The sequence below is a fragment of the Danio rerio genome, chromosome 3, assembly GCF_049306965.1.
Source record: "Danio rerio strain Tuebingen ecotype United States chromosome 3, GRCz12tu, whole genome shotgun sequence".
NCBI lineage: Eukaryota > Metazoa > Chordata > Actinopteri > Cypriniformes > Danionidae > Danio > Danio rerio.
Window position 1 is genome coordinate 65,062,501 of NC_133178.1, and position 25,000 is coordinate 65,087,500.

The following is a 25,000-nucleotide window of genomic DNA, read 5'->3' on the forward strand; positions in this document are numbered from 1 at the left end:
TTCATTTATAGCTTTAATACGCCAATTTTGTTTTACCTTTCGGTAAAATAATATAATTTGTTGTTTACACGCCAAATATGTTGAACTTTTTGTAGTGCATTTTGCCAAAATCTTACTGTCAAAAATACAGTACAAACTGTAAAATAAATTTCAAAATTTTCCAGTGAACTACTGCATTTCAATAATTTATAGTGTTAACACAGCAAATATGTTTTACTTTTTATGGCACCATTTGCTTTATTTTACTGTTAAGAATACAGTAGAAACCATGAAATAAATGTTGAAGTTTTACAGTGAACTACCGTATTTCAATAATTTATAGTGTTAATACACCAAATGCGTTTTACTTTTTGTCGTACAAATTGCCAGAACTACACTGTCAAAAATACACTAGAGACTGTAAATGTATTTAATTTTTTTAGTAAACTACAGTAATTCATAGTGTTAATACATTGTAGTGCAGGTGCACCGTAAAATATACTTTAAATATGTTTTACTTTTTGTAGTACTTTTTGCTGCATTTTACTTAAAAAAAATACAGTACATACCATAAAATAAATTGAAGTTTTTTTTACAGTAAACTAGCGTTTTCATTAATTTATAGTGTTAACACAGCAAATATGTTTTACTTTTTGTAGTACCATTTCCTTTAATTCTACTGTTAAGAATACAGTAGAAACCATAAAATAAATTACATTTTTTACAGTAAACTACTTTTTCATTTATTTATAGTGTTAACACAGCAAATATGTCTTACTTTTTTGTAGTACCATTTGCTTTCATTTACTGTTAAGAATACAGTCGAAACCATAAAATAATTGTTGAAATTTTACAGTAAAGTACCGTATTTCGATAATTTATAGTGTTAATAAACCAAATATATTTTACTTTTTTTGTGCTTTTTGCAAAAATATTACTGTCAAAAATACAGTAGAAACTAAAATAAACTCATTTTACAGTAAACTACCATATTTCATAAATGTACAGTGTTGATACACAAATTATGTTTTACTTTACAATAAAATACTATAATTTATAATGTGAATACACCAGCTCTTTTTGCCGTAATTTTACTGTCAAAAATACAGTAAAAACTATTCCATAATTGTTGAAATTTTACAGTAAACTACCGTATTTCAATAATTTATAGTGTTAACAGATCAAATGTGTTTTACTTTCTTTTGCTGTCAAAAATACAGTAGAAACTGTAAAACAAATGTCTAAATTTTACAGTAAACTACTGAATTTCATTTATTCATCGTGTTAATACATTGTAGTGTGGCCGTACAGTAAAGTATGTCTTGAATATGTTTTACTTCATCCAGTTCACCTAGGCTATAGCACATGTGTTTGGACTGTGGGGGAAACCGGAGCACCCAGAGGAAACCCACGCCAACGTGGAGAGAACATGCAAACTCCACACAGAAATGCCAACTGACCCAGCCAAGACTAGAACCAGCAACCTTCTTGCTGTAATGTGACAGAGCTATCCACCGAGCCACAATGCCTCCCTCTTAAGTACATTTATTTAAACATCTCTGCTTTTGTAATGACTTGTAAAACCCTGATGCATGTCAAGCTTTCAGGCTGTGGCAGATTATAATAATGACTAATCTCAATAATATCTACTGAAGCAGAGGCTGTGGAGTAATGGCTGCGGATATTCATGTGTTGCCATGGTAATCCCCGTCACGTGCCACGTGGTTTGCTCCGTTGTGTTTCTTTCCTTAATCAAGCATTTCATAGCTGAATGAGTAATGAGGGATTTCAGGAATATGAAACATGGATGAGAGCCGTATGCAATAATAATAGAGTTTGAAAAGCTGTGGGCTCTGTGTTGGACATGACTCATCTACTGAAGTCATCCCACAGGTATATGTTTGTTTAGTAGAGTAAAGCAATGCTTTATAACTACTATATTCACATCACCATCAAAGATGCGAATCAAATTTATTAATTGCGAATAAAGTTTCCATCCAACGAGTCCAAGAGAACAAAATCGTCACTTTCTGATAAACTGGCGATAAATATCAAATGCAAAATGGAAGTTGTTGCATTGGGAAAATGCCTTTATTCGAATATAGTAACTTACTTACGTCTTCGAACGCTGCCATCAAGGATGGTCGTCACTTCATTTTCATATATAACATTTAAAAATATTCAGACCTCATCGTCTACTCAAACGTACCTGCCACTTTCCGCCATTTTTGTTATCACATGAGTTTTTTGATGCGCATGCTGGAATTTATTCGGGTAAATGCGTTTCCATCGTTAGTTTATACGCAGTTTTTCCTGTCGGAAAAAAGTTTCATTTTTTAAATTTTGTCATTTTTAAAATGTAAGCGCATCTTGGTGTTTCCATCCAGGTTTTTTTTTTTTTCAAGCGATACTCCAAAATGAGCAAAAAAAATACGTGGATGGAAACTTAGCTACTGTTAAATATCTATAAGAGAAAAGAGCTATATTTCCATCCAAAGATGTGAATAAGATTAATACGCAAAACTGGAATATCGTATTAATATGGAACCAGATCAGTCTCAAAAATAATAAATTAAATAATACATTTAAAAAATATAACTCATACATCCCCAAGACAATTAACATTTACAAAATGCAATTCGTCAATTCCAATCTCAATTCAAAAATTCACAACTAACATTAGTGAATTTAAAACATGACTCATAAATCCAAATCCAATTCGTAAGTTCAAAACTGTATTCGTAAATACACAAATCCAATTTTTTAAAACAAAACACGGCTCAAAAAATACACAAGTCCAATTCATCAATTTAAAACTCAATTCGTAAATACACAAATCCAAGTCATCAATACAAAACAAGGTAAAAAATATATATACAAATCCATTTCGACGATTCAAAACACGACACAAAAATACACAAATACAATTCGTCGATTCAAAATTACACAAATACAATTCGTCAATTCAAAACACAGCTCAAAATTACACAAATACAATTCGTCAATACAAAACACAGCTCAAAAAAACACAAATACAATTCGTCGATTCAAAATTACACAAATCCAATTCGTCAATACAAAACACGACTCAAAAATACACAAATACAATTCGTCAATTCAAAACACGACTCAAAAATACACAAATACAATTTGTCGATTCAAAATTACACAAATCCAATTCGTCAATACAAAACATGACTCAAAAATACACAAATACAATTCGTCAATTCAAAACACAGCTCAAAAAAACACAAATACAATTCGTCGATTCAAAATTACACAAATCCAATTCGTCAATACAAAACACGACTCAAAAAAACACAAATACAATTTGTCGATTCAAAATTACACAAATCCAATTCGTCAATACAAAACATGAATCATAAATACACAAATCCAATTCGTCAATACAAAACATGACTCAAAAATACACAAATACAATTCGTCAATTCAAAACACAGCTCAAAAATACACAAATACAATTGTTTGATTCAAAATTACACAAATCCAATTCGTAAATACAAAACACAGCTCAAAAATACACAAATACAATTCGTCAATTCAAAATTACACAAATCCAATTCGTCAATACAAAACACGAATCAAAAATACACAAATCCAATTGCAACGTCGATGAGATCCAACCAAACATCCGAACCCAACTCGATTCGTTTATTCGACTCTGAGTCAAATATTTCGCTAAAGAATTATTAGATTTAAACATGCTGCACTTTTAGATTTAAACCTCAGCTGGACGTTTTCATTCCCTTAGAGCTATGTTGCACGCTGCATGGAAGCTTTAAGCTGATTTTCAAAAACCCGTAATAGGGGCTCTTTAAACTTACTATCTATCTGTACTATATGTACATTTACAAATAAAGTCAGATTTTTTACAATCCAAACACATTCGCTATAGATGAATTGGGTAAACAAAATTGTCCGTAGTGTGTGAGTGTGTGTGTGAATGAATGTGTATGGGTTGCGGCTGGAAGATAATACAGCATAAAACCTATGCTGTAATAGTTGGTGGTTCATTCTGTTGTGGCGACTCCTAATAAATAATGGACTAAACTGAAGGAAAATAAATGAACGCTATGCTCTTCTGATTGCATGTTGAGGTGTTTCTAGGTAGTTTACTGGGTGTTTATTTGATTGCCACACTGCGAAACTTGCTTTGCATACAAGACTATTTTTGCTGGTCAAGAAATGCTTCTTGAGTCAGGAATGTTTAGATATTTGGACTAGAAGCGAGACAAAAACTAAGAAAAGCATTCTTGCAGTGTATCCCTCTTTGTAAGTGGTTTCTAATATAGTTGGAGGTTGCTGTCCAGATGTCACGGTGCTCTAAGCGCTGCCTTTGCATGTCATTATTCCTGGCTGTTTTAAGGGCATTTCTCAATGGTTGCCAGGTGGGTGGTTGCTTAGGTGTTGCTATGTAATTACCAAGCAGAGTTCATTTTAACATCACGCTGTGCATTTGCCGGGGTGTTCTGGCTGTTTGCCAGGGATTTTTATAAGGAGTATATTGTATTGCACGCATGTTTTGGGTTTTTGTTAAAGGAGACCTGTTACGCCTCTTATTACAAGATGTCTTATTAGGATGTGCCGAGAGTGTGTAGTGAGGTTTCAGCACTAAATACCACACAGATAGTGTTTTATAAGGCGACGCAGTGGCGCAGTAGGTAGTGCTGTCGCCTCATAGCATGAAGGTCGCAGGTTCAAGGCTCGGCTGGGTCAGTTGGCATTTCGGTGTGGAGTTTGCATGTTCTCCCCGCATTTGTGTGGGTTTCCTCTGGGTTCTCCGGTTTCCAAGTCCAAACACATGCAGTACAGGTGAATTGGGTAGGCTAAATTGTCCGTAGTGTATGTGTGTGAATGAGAGTGTATGGGTGTTTCCCAGTGATACGTTGCAGCTGGAAAGGCGTCTGCTGTGTAATGCTGGATAAGTTGGCGGTTCATATTGCTGTGGCGACCACTGATTAATAAAGGGACTAAAGGCTGATTTATACTTCTGCGTTAAATGCCGGCGTATGCTACGGCGCTGACGCATAGCCCTACGCCGTGGCCGTCGGCGTCATTGACGTGCACCTCTCAAAAAATGTCACTACACGTCGCAACGACGCGTAGCGCAAGCTCTGTGATTGGTCGGCTTGGTAGCGCTGACGAGTCTGGGCGGGACCGAGAGCCGCGCGAATGGTGCGAACCCAATGTAGCGATTGTTTACAAGTGTGGAGTCCCGTGAAGGAGCTCCGGATGGAAAGTTTTGTTTTGCGTTTACCTCATAGTTAAAGTTGTTGCACGTCCGCCGGTTCCTGCCTCAAAATGAGCGAGTTTGAGCCACTTGTACATCCCGGAAGTGTTCAGGAAAAGCAAAACAGCAGAGAAGAAACTCGACACAGAGGAACATTTACACCTCACTGCCAACTAGCGTTTCGGAAGTGTTAATGCAGACCAACAGAGACAGCGCGCAGAAGTATAAATGCACAGCCACGCGCGTTGCATGCGCCGTGGGTTACGCCGGTCACTTGACGCAGAAGTATAAATCAGGCTTAAGCTACATATTTGCGAAACATTAAACACTCGCTCAAGTGATGTTTCCTTGCAACTTGTGATGACAATTTCACTAGAGGCAAAGAGCATAGAATCACCGAGAGGCGACACTCTAGTGTAATTTGAGAAACCTCCACTAGAAGGTGCGGCGGCCATTTTGGAATGAAAACTCTAATAGAACTACAGCATATTATAAGTCTGTAAAATAAACCATAAAAAGTGCTGATGATTGTGATAGTAAGCGCTGTATTGTCGTCTTTAAGGTTGTATCTCGGCTTTGATGCGCTTTTTAAATAAATACATAAAAAAACAAAGCAGCTGCTCGCCATCGCGACAGTAATAAGATCCAATGGACAGCCGATCGCTTTCACTCCAGAATGGTGGAATCCGGGGCTGTTGCTGGGCGCTGCTGTTGCAATGGAACGCTCTATTGAGTGTCGCCTCTTGGTCATCCTAAGCTCTTTGCTTGAGGTCAATGTCTACATTTTTGCCAATCTCAAAAAAAGTTACTGGTCTGCGTTTTCTTTTACGTTATGTTTTCTAAACAAATTTCTAGACCGTCATGTGCTTATGATTGACGACGGCTGATTTTGCATTAACAATCACATGACCAACCATTCAGATGAATTCAAACACACATAAATAGCCTGCTCTCCTTACCTTTGTCATTTTAGATTTTGAAAAATCAGCACATGTGTAACCCCTCCGGTCCTACGCCACCCAACCCACTCCGTGCTGGTATCGAACTGGCGACCTTCCGCATGGGTGTCGGTTGCTCTACCAAGGACGCTAAAGACCATGACCTCTAGCATCTGTCGCAAGAGCACCTTTAGAGGTCAGTAGAGTGAGGTTTAACTGCACAGCACTTCACTAGCTGGCCTCCGTTACACTCACCCCCATAAACCTCACTTCCATCTGGGTCACACCACCAATGTAACCCCGCCAGTCCTACACCACCCAACCCGCTCCGAGCTGGTATCAAACCGGCGATCTTCCACATGGAAGTCGGTTGCTCTACCAAGAAAGCTAAAGACCATGACCTCTAGCATCTGTCGCCAGAGCACCTTTAACCGTACGTTGGCGAGAGCGTCAAAGTAGCCGGAAGTCATTCATTTTCAATGAGAGCCGGCGGCGAGGAGCAGCGCGGCGCGTCTTCTCCGGCGTGGGCGTCGAGGAAAGTTGAAATCAAGTCAACTTTATGGTAATGAGCTATGACGCGGTTCGGCGGCAACCAATCAGAATGAAGACGTCCACCGCTTGAGAGGAGTTCAGAGAACACAGACCTGTGAACTTTGGTTCCGACCACAGTTGTTCCCAAGGGTTTGATGATTGCGGTTGCCGGATTTACAATGTTTTCTTACAGGAACATGCATTAAATAAGTTACTGGCGAGTTACTGATGTTCATTAAAGTTATATAAATTTATCTCAAAAAGCTGGAAACTCAGGCGACGTGACAGTACAAAACAGTACTGCTGCTTCAGGATATTTCAGACATATGAGCCCCTTTCACACATACACACCTTTGCGGAAAATTACCAGCAATTTTCCGGAAAGGTGTGTATGTGTGAACAGGTCCTGTTAAAAAATGCCGGTAAATTCGTTCTGGCTATTTTCCGGAAAGAGAAGTTGTAACATTACCGGTAGTTTGCCGGAATGCTGCGCTGTGTGAACACAGAAGGAAGATTGCGGGAAAGAGCGCATTCACGTCTAGAACATGCTGACGTGAACGTCTGCTTTAGCCAATCAGAACAGCAGTGGTGGGAGTAACGAATTACAACTACTCACGTTACTGTAATTAAGTACATTTTTGGGGTAATTGTACTTTCATGAGTAGAATTTTAAGCCTGTAATTTTACTTGTACTTGAGTAAAAATTAAGCTGAGTAATCTACTTCGTTACTTTTAAAATCACAATTCGTTACAGAGTACTGTAAATAAATTAATATTTCAGCCACGCACTGTCCAGCATTTCGGTAGCCAATAAAAAAAGCTGATCTTAACGGACCAATGAAAAGCCTGGTACATTATTTGAACCGAAAAACAAGTTCAGGCTACTGCAGATTTACGTGACCGTCATCATACAGTCACAAAGTTATCAATTACATATGGAGATTTAAGACAGAAGAAATGAGGAAGAAATAGCAGAGGATGAATGCCCATTGCCACACCTGGAGGAGCTGTTCACCTACAGGTACATAGGGAAAAAAGGGGACAGCTGTGCTGATGTGATTAGCTATGGTATCATCTAAAATGCTAATTAAATGTATGCCCAAAACTGGAATATCGCATAAAAGACTGCAAATAAAGCAGCGTTTCTGTCCAACAAGTCAAAGAGAACAAAATTGCCACCTGATTAACTGGCGACAAATATCAAAAGTAAAAACAGAATTAGCATCAGTAGGAGCAGCTGCATGAATAAATTATCTTCATTTAATAAGTGACTTGCGCATCAGAAGGCAATCCTGCACGCAGTGAACGCGCGCTGGAAGGCGCGAGACACGGAGTGCAGGCACTCTTGACAATTCTGGAGGTCATTATTAATATAATATAATACTGAAATGGTTAAGGCGGTTTAAAATGACCAAAACAACACTTTAGATGTTTTACAATGTGCTTAGCCTGCTGGTTTGTCCATTCACACACATTTTCAAAATATATGCGCATTATAGCGTTTCCATCAACCGTTTTTATGTGCATATCCAAAAAGCGCAAAAAAAGGTGGATGAAACCTGCCCTCTGCTGTACCATCCGGCTTACACAGGGTTTCCGTGGGGTCTTAACATGTCTGAAATATAAACATCTAAATTTTAGGCCTTAAAAAGTCTAAAATTCGCTGTTCTAGGTCTGAAATATGTTTGCACAGGTCTTATTTTTCCGATGTACATGTAACGCTACTCCTAATGCTCATTTAATTTTTTTTTTGTTGTTGCTTGGTTTCGTGGTGGTGTAGTTCTTTATTTCACTATTCCTATTGTAATTTGCAGTATTAAAACTACAAATAAGAAAAGACCAGCATGCAATAGCTCAGTGCGCGCGGCGAATGTGACGTCATCGCCGTGCTTGCGGAGGTTCACTTTGGACGCGCGCGACATGATTTCGGGTGAACAGTTCGCGCGGCGCCGCGCTTGATTTGAGTTGAATTTGAATCACTTTGAAGAGATTTTGTCTGTAACAGTACGACTGTACAGACATCTTAACTATCCGACCATGCGTGATCAGCATAGAGATGACCAGATGACCAATAATTCTTGGCTAGAAATTGCAACAGCCATGGAAAGGAAGTGTTTTGTTAAAGTTTGGAAAAACCTAGGGGATAAGTTTGTTACAACAAAAAAGAGGCCATGGCAAAAGTGGAGACCCAGGTGGTTTTAAGATTACAGAATATGTTTTTTCACCATTTATTGGTTTTAAACTGATGTATCATTTTGAAGGTAAAGCAATGTAAAAAAAAATTAAGTAACAAATTAAGTATTTGATAACTGGAGAAGGATATATGAGCCCATCGGCTTACAGTGTACTCAAGCTTAATTTATAGGCTTTATTGGTGATAATAGACAGGATTGTTGGACCATTATTGCCTTTTCAGCTCATTAGTAGAGGACAGAAACTAGCCAGACAATAATGTGTCAATTGTTGAGTGGGCAAAAAATAATATATATATTTTTTTGCTATTATTCTTGCCAGAATAAAAAAAATAATTGTAGAGTAACCCATGTTCTGTTGTCATTGATATTTAACTTTAATAGGTAGAACTGTCTGAGATATAAACACAAGTGAGTGATGCATCAAACTCTAAATAAAAAAATCTTGAATAGTTATAAAAATTTATAATCATTCATTAATTTTCTTTTTGGCTTAGTTCCTTTATTAATCTGGGGTCGCCACAGCGGAATGAACCGAATGATTTATTAGCATATGTTTTACACAGCGGATGCCCTTCCAGCTGCAACCCGTTCTCATTTACAACAACAGACAATTTAGCTTACCTAATTCACCTAAAATGCATGTGTTTGGACTGTGGGGAAAACCGGAGCATCTTGAGCAAACCCACGCAAACACGGGGAGAACATGCAAACTTCACACAGAAATGCCAACTGACCCAGCCAAGGCTTGAACCAGCGACCTTTTTGCCTTGAGTCGAGAGCGCTACCCACTGCCCCACCCCGTCACCCAACTTTGTAATCATAATAAATTATAAAAATAATGAAAAATAACTATTTTTAAAATCTTGAACAATATTAAAGATATGACGTAGTTCTGAAAACGTTTTACTTCTCTGTTTATCCGTCTGACTTTACAGTGAGGTTTCTTTTGACTGGCCCCTGATGTTTTAAAGAATATCACAATGACGAACACATCTAGTATTAAAGCCTCATCCATTTCGTGAGGTGCGCGCACAGTCAGCGGAGGTGTGCAATGCGGAGCCAGGCGAAAGTATAAATCAGCCTCAAAATGTTTGTTTCTTTGTTTTTTTGTTCCTGCACTTCAATGGTGCATATAACCTGTCTTCAGTACTGTTCTATTTAAATAATTTTATTTTACCACAAATTTTGTGTTTTTGCATTTTCTCTTGCATGCTTTTGATATTGTGATATAGGTCTTAAATTTAATACTTTATGGTCTTAAAGAGGTCTTAAAAAGTCTTAAATTTGACATTATGATATCTGCAGAAACCCTTTTTTTTAAGACTTCAATCTATAATCTAAAAAAAAAACATTATGGTAAGAAGACATAACTTAATTTGTGTGATATTATATTTATTAATAATATGTTTAGGCACTAGGCAGTGTTGTTCTGTGGTTTCTGACGGTTCAGTTCGCGAATTAGGTAATTAACAAAGTTTCTCCATAATTTGCAAGTGTTTTTTTTTTATTTATTACATCATCTATTGATCGTACAGATAAAAGAGGCATCAGTTGAAATGATAAAAAGTCGTGCATTTGTGCATATTTCTGTTATCTTTATACTCAAAATAACAAAACATTGTTTTTGTAAAATAATCATGGTGCGCAGTGGGTATTGTTATCGCCTCAAAGTAAAAAGTTTGTTGGTTCAAGCCCTGGCTGAGTCAGTTGGTGTTTCTGTGTGGAGTTTGCATGTTTTCCCCATGTTGGCGTGGGTTTCCTCTATAGGTGCTCTATAATTATTATCTATAATTAATGCTGTTTACACAGTTTTAAAAGTGTTTATAGTATCTTTAAATGTGTTATGTAAAATGTGTTTTACTGCCTGGATCTTGTCTGACTCCGCATTTATGGATAATTCCACCAATACCGCCAAGCTAAAAAAGTAATTTGTAATTTTGTAATTTGAGTAGTTTTTACGAAGAGTAATTTGTACTTTTACTTGAGTACTTTTTAACACCAGTACTTTTACTTGTAATTGAGTACAATTTCAGCAATGTAACAGTACTTGTAATTGAGTACAATTTTTTTGTACTCTTACCACCACTGCAGAACAGTCAGACGCATTTACGTCCGCGCGGTTTATGAGAATAAAAGCCTTTGAATATTTTCCCAGACGCATTTAGCTGCTAGATGTTAGTCAGGTAACGTTTATATGTTCATCTTAATGCTAACCGTGTAAATAATCATCGATAAGATGCTTGTGATAAGCCGTTGTTTGTTTACCTTCAAGCTTTTCGTGTGCCTGTGAAACAACATATTATGAACATCTTGACATGCGAAAGTGTTTCTCTTCATGTTTTCATCGAAGTCGCTAACAATACTGATCATCCACAGAGTTCGTAATGTAGTCAAATGTTTACAAATACAAGCACATCCGTTTAAAGCTCATTTCTGGTGAATGATGTCAGAATTACCGGTATTTTGTAAAGGATGTGTGAATGCTCTTTTCCGGAAAAATTCTGTAACGTCCTCGTCTGTGTGAACAGCGCTTTTTTGAATATACCGGTAAAGTCGTTCCGTAAATTTTCCATATATTTACCGGTATCACTGTGTGAAAGGGACTATGGACACATATTGGATAAATAAAGCAAAGCCACAGCACACGCAACTTGATCTTCCATTGTTATATGAATTTGATAAGAAGTGCGCAACATTTTCACGCTGGAAACATGTCTTATGCAGGAATGTAACTGATATGCTGCAACGGCTCCTTTAAATGGGAGATCATTGTAGCGAGCTTTGACGCTCTCGCCGCCGGAGCTGAAGGCAGACAGCGTTGTCGCCAGGGCGGCCAGAGCGACCTTGGACGCTCTCGCCCCTTTCGGTGTAAACGTACGGTAAAGGTCAGAGGAGTGGGGTGCACCTGCACAGCACTTCACAAGCTGGCCTCCGTTACACTTACCTCCCTAAACCCCACTCCCATCTGGGTCACGGCACCAATGTAACCCCGGCGGACAATTTACAAACTCAGGAGTGTGATGTAACTGATGTGTTTTATGATGTAGAGTAAAACGTGAAAGTATCTTGAGGTTGTGTCAGCCACGAACCTTATTTAAGCAATTTAACTGAAATCCCATTGAAAAAAACAAAAAACATTGGCTTTGGGACGAGGGAACCGGAACTGCTAAAATGCTAACTCGTTTCCGGGTTTTTGCATACAAATTGTCGTCATAATTTTTCCACTCTATTAATCAAACTATTAGATGTAAAACGGGATGATAAAAGGAACATTCGAAAATCAACTCATGTAAACAACCTTAATCATACTACTGTCTTATTCAGATTAAGGAAAATAATTAAATGACTGATATCCATGTTAATGTAGTCAGTGTTGTTTTTTCGTCACATTTAGCATCTATTCAGATCGCATGATTTGAGAGGTTAAAATTGTTAATACTTGCATGCTTCACGACACGCTTGCTTTTGCAAACAGCAATATTAATGAAAGCCTTGACTGATCTGTGGGTGAGAAAGCTGCGAGAGTGTGAAGGGCTGACTCCTGCCACCCCAAACTAATTCGTGTTGACGCCAGTAGCAGGTGTCAACATGAAAGTGACTAATCTCTCTTTACTACTCCAGCTATGATCATCTCCACCGTCCCAAAGCGCAGGCTCATTTATTCATCACACTTCAGAAAATCACGCAGATTTGAGGATGCACTGAAGGGGACATTAAGGCACGAGCAATTCCAGCGATATGAAGGTGACTTTTGCAGTAGAATGTCAAAACATAAATACACATACGCTATATGTAACATATACGTTAACATTATATTGAAACATATCACAAGGTGGAGTAACTACTTCTTCTTTAGAGAAGAACCCCATCATTTCTTTGTGCAAATGATATTGTTTTACAAGCACATGCATTTAAAATAAAATCCAGAATTAGTTTTGTTAAAAACATGCACTCGCTTTCCATATTAACTGAAATATATGTAAACGACACATATAGAGCCTGTGTTTCCTTTATAAATATTATTGAGAACATTACATAGACTATTCTAAAACATCAAATCACTTTCAAAAGCTAGCACGTACACTCTAAAAAATATTGTTTAGACAAAACAAAAAAAATTAACGCAAGAGTTTGCATTAATATATTCAAGTTACGACAATCAGACAACAAACTTTATTATGTTAGCCAAATCTTTTCCTCTTCAACTTTTTTAAGTTGAGTACTCAAAAAAATAAGCTGTTACAAATAGTTTTTTAAATTAAAATTGAAAACAAATCCAGTGTTATGTGCGTAATTGCAAGTGAACCTCAAATAAATTAAGTAGCTGTAATTGTTTAATTTTTAGTTTTTTTTTTTTTTTTTAGCAAATTTACTGTTCATGCTTGTATGAAATACATTTAACAGTCACATTTTTGTTTTTCAGTAATTTTTTTATTAAACAGATTTTTATTGTTTTACAAAACAAAAACGTAGTGTTTCATATTATCAGTATAAAAGACAACAAAAAACATCAGTGTGTGGAAAAATACAAAACAACTCCATTAGTGTGGAAAAATTGAGTTATCAACTCAATTTCTTTGGGTTGCAACAAGTTAAATATTGTTTAAAAGTAATTGACATTTTTGTTTACTTTTAAATTAGCCGAATTTTTAAATTGATGTAATTTTCAATATTTTCCTGTTTTGAAAACTTAATAAAATTATTCTGGCTATTTAAAAGTTTTAATCTAATCAGCATTTTAGAATTTTTAAGTTGCAATAATGTATTAAACTATGCAGTGGTAACAGACCTCTTGAGTTATTTTTTAGAGTGATATTCTAATCTCATATATAAATCATATAAATAAATAAAAAATGAGGCTAATAATTAAGAAATGAAATGTAATATTTATTTTTTATTAGGAAATGAAAAAAATCATACTTTAATATTAATAATATTAATGATGAAGATGATTGTTATTATTAATATCATTAAGTAGGATATTGTTTATTTATTTATTTATATTTTGAAAAGTCTCAATTGCAAACATGGAGATGGCTAAAACTGAACTGTAAAAATAGTTTAAGCACATTACACCTAAGAGAGAGGGGGGAGGGGGGTATGTGGGAATGGAACACAGCCAGGATTAATGTTTCTAACTACAGCCCCATAAGTGGTTGCAAGCATACAAGTTTGCAATGCAGTTTGTGAATGTTCGTTGGAACGATGGACTCCACATCAGCAAACTATGTTTGTATTGACAGAACTTGCTACCTTCGAAAACGCACCCCTGGTTGTTACACATAACATCCAATCAGATAAGAGGAACCGAAAAGCAGTATGGTGATCACAAAATCACAGAGAAGGTAGCATTTAAAGGTTTATAAGCACAAACTGTTTCTCAGTTCATTCATTCATTCATTCATCTTCTCTTCAGCTTAGTCCCTTTATTATTCCGAGGTCGCCACAGTGAAATGAACCGCCAACTTATCCAGCGCCAACTTTTCCATCCATACACACCCCTGCTGAAAAATCCAGCTTAAACCAGCCTAGGATGGTTGGCTGGTTTTAGCTGGTCGACCAGGCTGGTTTTAGAGGGGTTTTGGCCACTTCAAGACTGGTTTCCAGCCATTTCCAGCCTGGTCTTAGCTGGTCAGGCTGGGAGATGACCAGCTAAAACCAGCTTGACCAGCCTAGCCAAGCTGGGAGTCCAGCCAAAACCAGCTATATCCAGCTTAAACCAGGCTGGTCAAACTGGTTTTAGCTGGATTTGGCTGGTCATTTTCCAGCCGGACCAGCTAAGACCAGGCTGGAAATGGCTGGAAACCAGCCTGGAAATGGCCAAAACCCCTCTAAAACCAGCCTGGTCAACCAGCTAAAACCAGCCAACCATCCTAGGCTGGTTTAAGCTGGATTTTTCAGCAGGGACCCATTCACACTCAAACACTACGAACAATTTAGCCTACTTAGTTCACCTGTACCGCATGTCTTTGGACTGTTGGGGAAACCGGAAACCCACACGTACGCAGGGAGAGCATGCAAACTCCACACAGAAACGCCAACTGACCCAGCTGAGGCTTGAACCAGCGACCTTCTTGCTGTGAGGCGAAGGCAGTACCTACTGCGCCACCCTTTCTCGATTCTAATACAATATTTTTATATTTTATATTTGTATGCAATTGACAAATCGTCGCAGGCAAATTAAACTTTAGTGACAAGGCAGCACTGACCCGATCGATCAATATTTTACTTTGGTAAAATAAGCATAATCTAGAGGCCCTTGCCTTTCATATAAGCCACTTCTGATACCAAATGATCAACTAGAAGTCAAGTATTATTTGTTGTTCCTAAAGCTTAGAAAGGTGACAAGACCTTTGTCAGGTAGTGTATGCTTGAGACAGTCGCACCATTGGACAGTTTTGAAAATGTAAAACATCCAAAAACAGCAGCTTTTATAGACCTTTTTCATGGCTGCTGCATGGAGGGCGCCATAGCGACCAGCGTCTTCCGGTAGAATGCTAAAAACTTCAGTTTACAGCGTGTACAACTGGTAATTTGCGCTCCGAAAATGGGTTTCAATAACGTTTTTAATGGATAACAGAGTGTTTTTGTGAAATGTGTCTGTTAAAGCCGTTATAATCTGTCACATGTGGTACAAGCGCGTCAGAAATACGAGAAAAACGTTCTCCTAGTTCACGTGTCTGCCGTCAGAAATACTGTGTGTGCGCGTCCCCGGCCTGTCAGCTGTTAGCTCAGCGGCTCTTTAACACACACACACACACACACAGAGAGAGAGAGAGAGAGAGAGAGAGAGAGAGCAAACCAGAGTACTGGCATGAAACTTGACAGGTATGAAAGTCGTGCAATTTACAAAAATGAGCAATAAAAGTCTGTTATTGATCCTCTGCTGGCTGATTTGCTGTTCATTCTAATCGCGAGCCGTTTGTGTTTTATTTCGTGTGTTGTTTTCACCACGGTGTGTGTTTTTCTGTCATTTGGAAATGACACTCGCCTATATTTTCACTTTGTCACAGTTATTAAATCAGTGTGTCAGTGGCGCAGTACAGGCTACGTGTGTGTGTCAAACATTTTGCTGAACTACATTTGTTTGGGCTGGTTATATATTTGAAATAAAGAGAAAATGTTGACTTTAGCGATGACGAGGCTTCATTTAAACTGCTGAAGATGCCGTCTGACAGCGAGGGGAAAACGCCTCACAGCAGCTGTTCTCCATCCTACTAGATGGCATTTCTTTAAAGGATCAGTCCAGGAGATGCTGCTGATGGACAACAGGATTAGTTCAAAGAGGATAAAAGCAGGTAAAATAGATTAAAACTATCGTTTCAAAGCTGTCCAAATGTGACTGTTTACACGCATCAGCTGCCGACCGGAAGTTCTTCGCATTCTCCTTGCACATACACGCAAAGCATAATGGGTAATTTTGCATTCCAAGAAAAAGGTCTATAACAACAGGTCCATGGAGGACAAAGAAATGTTTAATCATTCAATGCGTTTGAATTGATAACAGTACTAATTATACTCATGTGTCATTGTCATCTGAGAAAAAATGAACCCTTTTAGCTGTTTTGCAGTGCTAAAAAGTAGCCCATTACACGAATATGTCCAAGCAAATAATGAATTATTAATATAATATAGCATTGATGCAAACAGCCTGAAACAGTGTTTAGAAGTAGTTGTAGAAATGTCTGAATCTCATCGCATTAGGGCCAATTCACTGTAAACAAACAAACAGCAACTGCACTGAAGCATGTGTGTTGCGGGTTGTTGTGGCAGTGTGAATTGGCCTTAACTAGACAACATAATAGCAAACTAAGTGGCTCTTGTGCTCAAGGGTCTTTCCACTAATTTCCTTTTTCCTCATAATTTGTGCTGTGTTTTAATCAGCTGCTGTTTTGGTGATGTTTAGTAGATTCAAGAACTCGGGTGTCCTCAAGTTCACACAGATGTGCGAGCAGAGGAACCATGGGTGTAGAGAGGCAAATTAACCTCGCATAATCAGGGCTCGAAATTACCTTTTTTGCTTTGTAGCACTGGAGCACCAGCCAAGATTTAGGTGCACCCACCTAAAATTAAGAGAAACGCTACTACAAGCCCCTATTATGGGTTTTTGAAAATGAGTTTCAGTGTAGTGTGCAACACAGCTCAAAGTGAAGGAAAATATCCAGCTTAAATCTGAAAATGCACCGTGTTTAAAACTATTGATTCATCTATAAAAGAGTCGACTCATAGTGGTTCATATGTGCCGGCGTGATGTTGATACGAAACTCAAGCTCCACCCATTTGTTGCGTGGGCAAACCTGAGCTGCGTTCCAAATGGCACACTATACACTATGCACTCATGCACTATGTACTAATGCACTTACACACTCAACAGGATAGTATATGTATGTAGTGTCGTCCCAAATGGCACACTAATGTTTTTTTACTAAGCGGAAATTCAAACCGTTTCCCTGATGACGTTCGACGGTCGCCAAATCAGTAAAATAAACGACTGAATTATCAAATAACACCTGCCGTTAGTATTGCGGCATTCACCATCGGGAGGCGCTATAATCACTCTAGTAGGAGAATTTTGCTTTCACCATCCAAAATAAATAAAGTTATCCAACATGTGCATCCGATAGCTCCGCCCCTTCCGCTACGTAAGCAAACCTGCGGTCGCTGAGTGCGTGAAGTGTCCATCATTACACACTTCATTTTAGCGGCTGAATGAGTGCATCATCCGGGTAATAAAAGTGCACTTAATGTTTTTAGAGTTGTCAGTGTGAACACACTACTTACACTATTTATACTACAAAATGGCGTAGAATAGTGCATAAGTATGCGATTTGGGACGCAGCTCTGGAAAAATTGAAACCCAAGGCCCCGCCCACAAACACTGTAGAACGAATAAGAGGAAGACAAACACTGTAGCAGATCCCGATTGAATCATGTCGTGAAGACGCTGTGCTCTGAAGTGTGAGGGAAAGTTAGTGGCTGCGTCCGAAACCGCCTACTACTCAGTAGGTGCTGCATTTGAATTTAAACGTACTACTCGGCCGTTAGAAAAGTACGTTCTATACAGTATGAATGTGAAAAGTATGACTGGAATTCGGACGTGCTACATCCACCATTTTGTCATGGTCACGTGACCTACCTGCGTCAGTTGCGTCGCTTCACTTCCATTCATGAATTCTCTCGCAAAGCATTATGGGATAGCGTAGTGTGCATGGGATGCGTACTCCAGAATCTCCCCGGAAGTAGGAAGTCATCCGGGTACTTCTCGCATGCTGATTTTCGAATTCTATGAATTCGGACATACTACTCGGCTCGCATACTGATTTTAGCTTACTATATAGTATGGAAGTATGCGGTTTCAGACGCAGCCAGTGTTACTTTCCCTACCGGAAGATGAGGCTGTGGGTGAAGTTTATTTTTGCAAAAATACCTCAGCATTATAGCCCCAGCCTTGCGCGGTGTTCCCGTCATTTTTCTGACGAGTGCTTTAGCAATTTACATGCTTACAATGGGGGATTCGTCAGACGTTTGTTAAAGGAAGGATCAGAAAAGACTATTGATGTATGAGACAGCACTTGACAGGACTTTTTCAGTACACAGTTCATGGATCAGTTCCTTCCTCCAATTCTCCAATTTTCTCTAGCTTGCAAATTCTGAATTTAATTGTTTTTTGTACTGAATCTGGGTAACTCTTTATATTCTTATATCGTGTCTAAAGTCACGTTGAAAATGCGAAGCGTGCCGATTTGTTAACAGATTTAAAGGTGTTTGCGATCCTCTGCCGTTTGTCATTGCTATGGCCACCGTCAGCTGTTCCTATACACGTGCGGCAGTCAAGTTTGAAAATGATAGGCGTGCTAGGCATTTCTCGCGGCCTCACGCTGAACGCAGTTGACCAATCACAACAGAGAGTCATTGAATCAATCAGCGCAGATTTGCATCACTCCAAAAAGGGTTTTGGGAAAAAAATGTATCACTGAACGAATCATATGGGAGTCGTTAGAATAATTAGGTAAAAATGCAAGCATATTATAAAACAATGAAAGGGTTTTTTGCCTTTGCACGCATATCAGCCTGTTATTGGAGGCCCCAAAAACAAAATATGACCTTTTATAATGCAAAATAGGGGCTTGTTAACTTATTAATTGCATTTGAAAACAACGCCGATTAAAACGTTAAAACAAAACAACTAGAATAAGATAATTTAGCTTGTTTTAAGAAAGAACTCACCTAATTTCTAACATTCTAACATTATTTCTGAAAACAAGACATTATTTTTTACTTGTCTAGAAAATGCTTCTTGATTTAAGCCCTTTTAGATAGTCGGATGAGAAAGACGACAACATTTTTAAATAAGTAAAGCTTTCTTTGCAGTGTACGGCCTAGGGTGACAAAAAGTCTAGAAACGGACCTGACATAACGCACTAAAGTTTGACGACCACGCAAGGTGTCACTGCAGTGTTCTCTTCATTTTGACCGTCCATCTGTGTGTGCATCTGTTCGTGTCTTTCTGCTGCAGACTATTCTGGTTGGAGACAGTGGAGTGGGGAAGACGTCTCTACTAGTGCAGTTTGACCAGGGGAAATTCATCTCCGGATCCTTCTCTGCCACTGTGGGCATCGGATTCACGGTGAGTTTCTCTACTAAAAGTCACAAACGCTTTTAAACTGCGCACTCACATAGCAAATAGGGCTGCACAATATTGTAAAAATCGAACAAAGCAATATTTTTTTATTGCGCGATATATATTGTGATAGGGCTGCACGATATTGTAAAAATCTGACTTTACGATTTTTTATTATTCTGCAAAATATGTTGCGATAGGGCTGCACGATATTGTAAAAATCTGACTTTACGATTTTTTATTATTCTGCAAAATATGTTGCGATAGGGCTGCACGATATTGTAAAAATCTGACCTTGCGATATTTTGTTATTGTGATATATGTTGTGATAGGGCTGCACGATATTGTAAATTTCTGACTTTACGATTTTTTAGTCTGCGAAATATGTTGTGATAGGGCTGCACGATATTGTAAAAATCTGACCTTGCGATATTTTGTTATCCTGTGATATATATTGCGATAGGGCTGCACACTATTGTAAAAATCTGACCATGCGATATTTTGTTATTCTGTGATATATTTTGCGATAGGGCTGCACGATATTGTAAAAATCTGACCTTGCGATATTTTGTTATTCTGTGATATATGTTGGGATAGGGCTGCACGATATTGTAAATTTCTGACTTTACGATTTTTTAGTCTGCGAAATATGTTGTGATAGGGCTGCACGATATTGTAAAAATCTGACCTTGCGATATTTTGTTATCCTGTGATATATATTGCGATAGGGCTGCACACTATTGTAAAAATCTGACCATGCGATATTTTGTTATTCTGTGATATATTTTGCGATAGGGCTGCACGATATTGTAAAAATCTGACCTTGCGATATTTTGTTATTCTGTGATATATGTTGGGATAGGGCTGCACGATATTGTAAAATTCAGATCTTTCGATATTGTGTTATTCTGCGATATATGTTGTGATACGGCTGCACGATATTGTAAAATACTGACTGCGATATTTTGTTATTCTGTGATATATGTTGGGATAGGGCTGCACGATATTGTAAATTTCTGACTTTACGATTTTTTAGTCTGCGAAATATGTTGTGATAGGGCTGCACGATATTGTAAAAATCTGACCTTGCGATATTTTGTTATCCTGTGATATATATTGCGATAGGGCTGCACACTATTGTAAAAATCTGACCATGCGATATTTTGTTATTCTGTGATATATTTTGCGATAGGGCTGCACGATATTGTAAAAATCTGACCTTGCGATATTTTGTTATTCTGTGATATATGTTGGGATAGGGCTGCACGATATTGTAAAATTCAGATCTTTCGATATTGTGTTATTCTGCGATATATGTTGTGATACGGCTGCACGATATTGTAAAATACTGACTGCGATATTTTGTTATTGTGCAATATATATTACGAGAGGGCTGCACGATATTGTAAAAATCTCACTGCGATATTTTGTTATTCTGCAATATATATTGTGACAGGGCTGCTCGATATTGTAAAAATCTGACTTTGCGTTATTTTGTTATTGTACGATATATATTGTGACAGGGCTGCACGATATTGTAAAAATCTGACTTCGTGTTATTTTGTTATTGTACGATGTATATTGTAACAGAGCTGCACGATATTGTAAAAATCTGGCATTGCGATATTTTGGTATTCTGCGAAATACAGTATATTGCGATAGGCCTGCACAATATTAACAAAAATCTAACTTTTTGATATTTTGTTATTCTGCTATATATTTTGCGATAGGGCTGCACGATATTTAAAAAATCAGATTTTTCGTTGTTTTGTTATTCTGCGATATATATTGCTCCAGATGGAAAGTTTTGTTTTGTGTTTACCTCATGGTTAAAGTTGTTGCACGTCCGCTGGTTCCGTCCTTAAAATGAGCAAGTTTGAGCCACTTGTACATTAAGCTAGCGTTCAGAAAAAACAAAACACCAGCGAAGAAACTCAACACAAAGGAACATAAACACCTGACTGCCAACTAGAGTTTCGGAAGTGTTATTGCAGAGCAAAAGAAACAGCGCACATAAGTATGAATGCACAGCTATGCGCGTTTCATGCGTCGTGGGTTACGCCAGTCACTTGGCGCTGAAGTATTAACCAGGCTTTAGTCTCTGTTGTGTTTTGATGTGATTTTTGACTGTTGTAGTTGTGAAACAATTGAAATCATTTAGTGTAATGATATGGAGCTGTAAACATGCCAGAACTTCTTCAGCCTTTATATGGAAATAACGGTACACCTTACAATGCTCCTCAGCCAATCAGAATCAAGCATTCAGCAGCCCTGCAGTATAAATGAGGGATATTTGACGACGGGCTAGTGTGAAGTGTTCATTATCATCCAATAATTCAATGGATAGAAGTTATTTTTTCTATGGTTATCACACCTGAAATCACTGTTCAGATGTCGTATTTCCGACACTGTAGTTTAAGACTTGTTTCTTCTGTTCTGTTTTGATTATTCAATCTGAAACAATGATTCAGCGTAGTGATATGGAGCTCCAGTATAAACGTGCCGGAACTACTTTAGCTATGCATTTATATTGAACACCTTTGAATGCTCAACAGCCAATCAGAATCAAGCATTCAGCAGGTCTCTAATACATAAGCTCAACAGGTGTATAGATAATTGACCCTCGTAACGCCTCAGCACATGCTATACTAAAATAATAATACTAGTATTAATATTAAAGACCCAAAAGGTGTGTGTTGCCTCTCCTTGTGTTTCTCTGTCGAACTGCTGAGTCTGACTGACGTGTAAATACCAACAGCTTCTCTGTTGGCTTTCTTGTCTGGATTTGCACTTCTGTCGTAGGTCCCTGCAGAGAGCCGACGGGTTTTTTCAGCACACAGCATCTGATTACAATAATAAGATAATGATCATTTTACAGCGGGCTCTGATTATAATTGCAGAGAGATCTGTCTGGCCTCGCTTGGATCATCACTGTTTGTTGTTTTCCAAGTGCTTTTCTTCTTCTTAATATTTTGTAATTAGTCTCAGTGTGTGTGTGTGTGTGTGTGTGTGTGTGTGTGTGTGTGTGTGTGTGTGTGTGTGTGTGTGTGTGTGTGTGTGGAGACATGTTTAATATGTGTGCATGAGTATTCTCCAGAAATACATTTACTCATTTTTACAAATGCAATTTAGTCTTCTGTTCAGAATTAAATACGAATACCTAATAAATCTATATAACGTCTGAATTTGAAGAAGCCTTGCACAAAAGAAAAACAAAACAAGCATCTGGAAGTCCTTACAGCCTTTCTGCGGGATACGATATTCAATCATGAACAAAAATTCTGTTAAATATTCATTGATTATGCTAAGTAAAGTTTTTTTTTTAAGTCTGTTCGTTCGTAGATAAACAACATGATGTACATTTTAAAGCTTTATTTCATTACATAAAGCATTAATGAGTGTAAATCCTCCAGTCGATCAGTGGAGGGCGCACTAAACACACGGTTCTTAAAGGGATAGTCCATCCAAAAGTGAAAAATCCCTCACTATTTACTCTCCCTCAAGTGGCTCCAAACCTTAATGACTTTTTTTCCTCTGTTGAATACAAAAGAAGATATTTTAAAGAAAGCTAAAAAAACATTACCTTTGACTTCCATAGAGGAAAAAACAAATACTGTTGATGGAGGTCAACATTTTTCTAAATATCTTATTTTTGAAACAGAGAAACTCGTAACAATTTGAAACAAGTAAAAGGTTAGTAAATGATAACAGAACTTTCATTTTTTTGGTGAACTATCCCTTTAACGTGAATTAAAGCTCAATTAATTTAAATAATTAGTCAAGGTTTATTTTTATGTACAAATCACGCTAATAACAAACCATTAACCAATACTTTTAGCTCAATAAACTACTAATATGATGCTGAATAATAGTTAGAAAAGTATTAGTTGGGTGTATTGGGTAGGATAAGGGACGTAAAATAAGATCATAAACAGTTCATATCTTAATAATAGGCTGGAAATAAGCCAGTAGGCCTAGCAAATGGTGTGAATTGTTAGACTAAAGTGTTAACAAACAAACCATTGCGTTTTGGAAGTTGTAATGTATACTATAATTATCAAATATGTGTTTAATTTATTTAAGAGCTCGTCTTTATATTGACACAGGCTTAACTTCACTGAAACGACGACTTTATAAGGAGTTCCTACTTCAGGCAGGTTAAATGAGGTACATTTCTTCAAGAATATGACATAACCTTAAGATTAATTTAGTCAGTCTCCATCTGCACTGACCTTGAGCGTCGCGAAAAACCTCAGAAATGTCATTTTATTATTCTCACTCAGCGAAACTTTCTCTCACAGAAACTGAGCGAGCTGGTAGAATGACCGTTGAACTGAAACGAAATGGCGAACTGGGCGGGGCTTGATCTCCGGGACTTGCTCTTATTGGTCAGTTACGATGAGCCTAAACAATTTTAGCTCTATAATTAATATTTTTAATTCCAATGTGTTGTTAAAATATCACCATTCTGTCATAAATAAATAACACCCATGGATAATTCACCCCCCAAAAATAAAAGTTTATAATTACACAACCTCAAGTGGTTTCTAAACCATTAAACGCAAATGAAAATATTTTGAAGACAAGCTGAAAATAAACCGACTTCCGTTGTGCTAAGGAAGTCAGTGGTTACGTTTTCAGCTTTCTTCAAAACATCTTCATTTGTGTTCAACAGAAGAAAGAAACTCAAGCAGGTGTGGAGGGTGTGTGCAATAGTGAGTTAACTTTATTTTTTAGGTGATCTAAGATCTAAGTGTGAATTATTTATGACAGAATAGTGATACTTTAATGACACATGGGAATTCAAAATATAAATTATAGAGCTAAATGGTAAATTTCCACTTTTGGGTATCCTATAAACAAGAAAGCATTGTCACGTGATAAGTGTTACTTTTCACATCAGTGTGGAAGATTAACCAATCACAGTCGTCTGTGATGGCGTTTACCCCTATATACTAGTTTACAGATTGTAAAACGTATTTTATATGTGTACGTCAGTTATCAATGCTTGGAATGCACAATATTTAAACGATTATACATTGTGGTTTTTAAGTGCTTGCCAAATGCCAATAAATCGTTCAGAAATTATTACCAAGCCAAACGAAGGATTCGCCTTCTGGGCCCTCAAGCGCCCCCTATAGGAAAGACTAATGTAAATCACAAAATGAAAACGCATTAGACTTGTTTTGTCGCTTAATAACGAACGCGACGCGACCAAACCGCGCCGCTCCTATTAAAATGAATGAACGAAGTGAGCGCGCGCGCGCGGCACCGACAATTCGCGTATCATGATGATGATGATTATTATAATGGGCGCGTCTGGATCGGTCGCGTCGCCCGTCGGGTGTCGTTTGTCGGTTTCCTCCTCTCAATCAGTGTGATCGAGCACCTGTGCGTGTGTGTGCCCCATGGGAGCCTGTTGCTCAAGCGTATATGTGTGTGTTTTAGGAGAAATCGCCGATGTTTTTCCATCATTTCGGATAGA

The 25,000-nt window shown here is 37.8% G+C and overlaps 1 protein-coding gene across 43 annotated transcripts in view; it reads left to right on the forward strand.

Annotated features, from left to right (window-relative positions):
• The window catches only part of zgc:112183, a 65,810-nt gene that overhangs the window by 3,119 nt on the left and 37,691 nt on the right, over positions 1-25,000 (forward strand). For 33 of the 43 annotated variants that reach the window (XR_012399181.1, XR_012399182.1, XR_012399184.1 and 30 more), the window contains exon 1: positions 24,851-25,000. This exon is cut by the window's right edge and continues 288 nt beyond it. Coding sequence is in view for 1 of the 43 variants with exons in the window: in XM_073940569.1 (XP_073796670.1) it covers positions 19,411-19,521 (111 nt within the window). In the remaining 42 variants the exon portion in view is untranslated. 43 annotated transcript variants of the gene reach the window in all.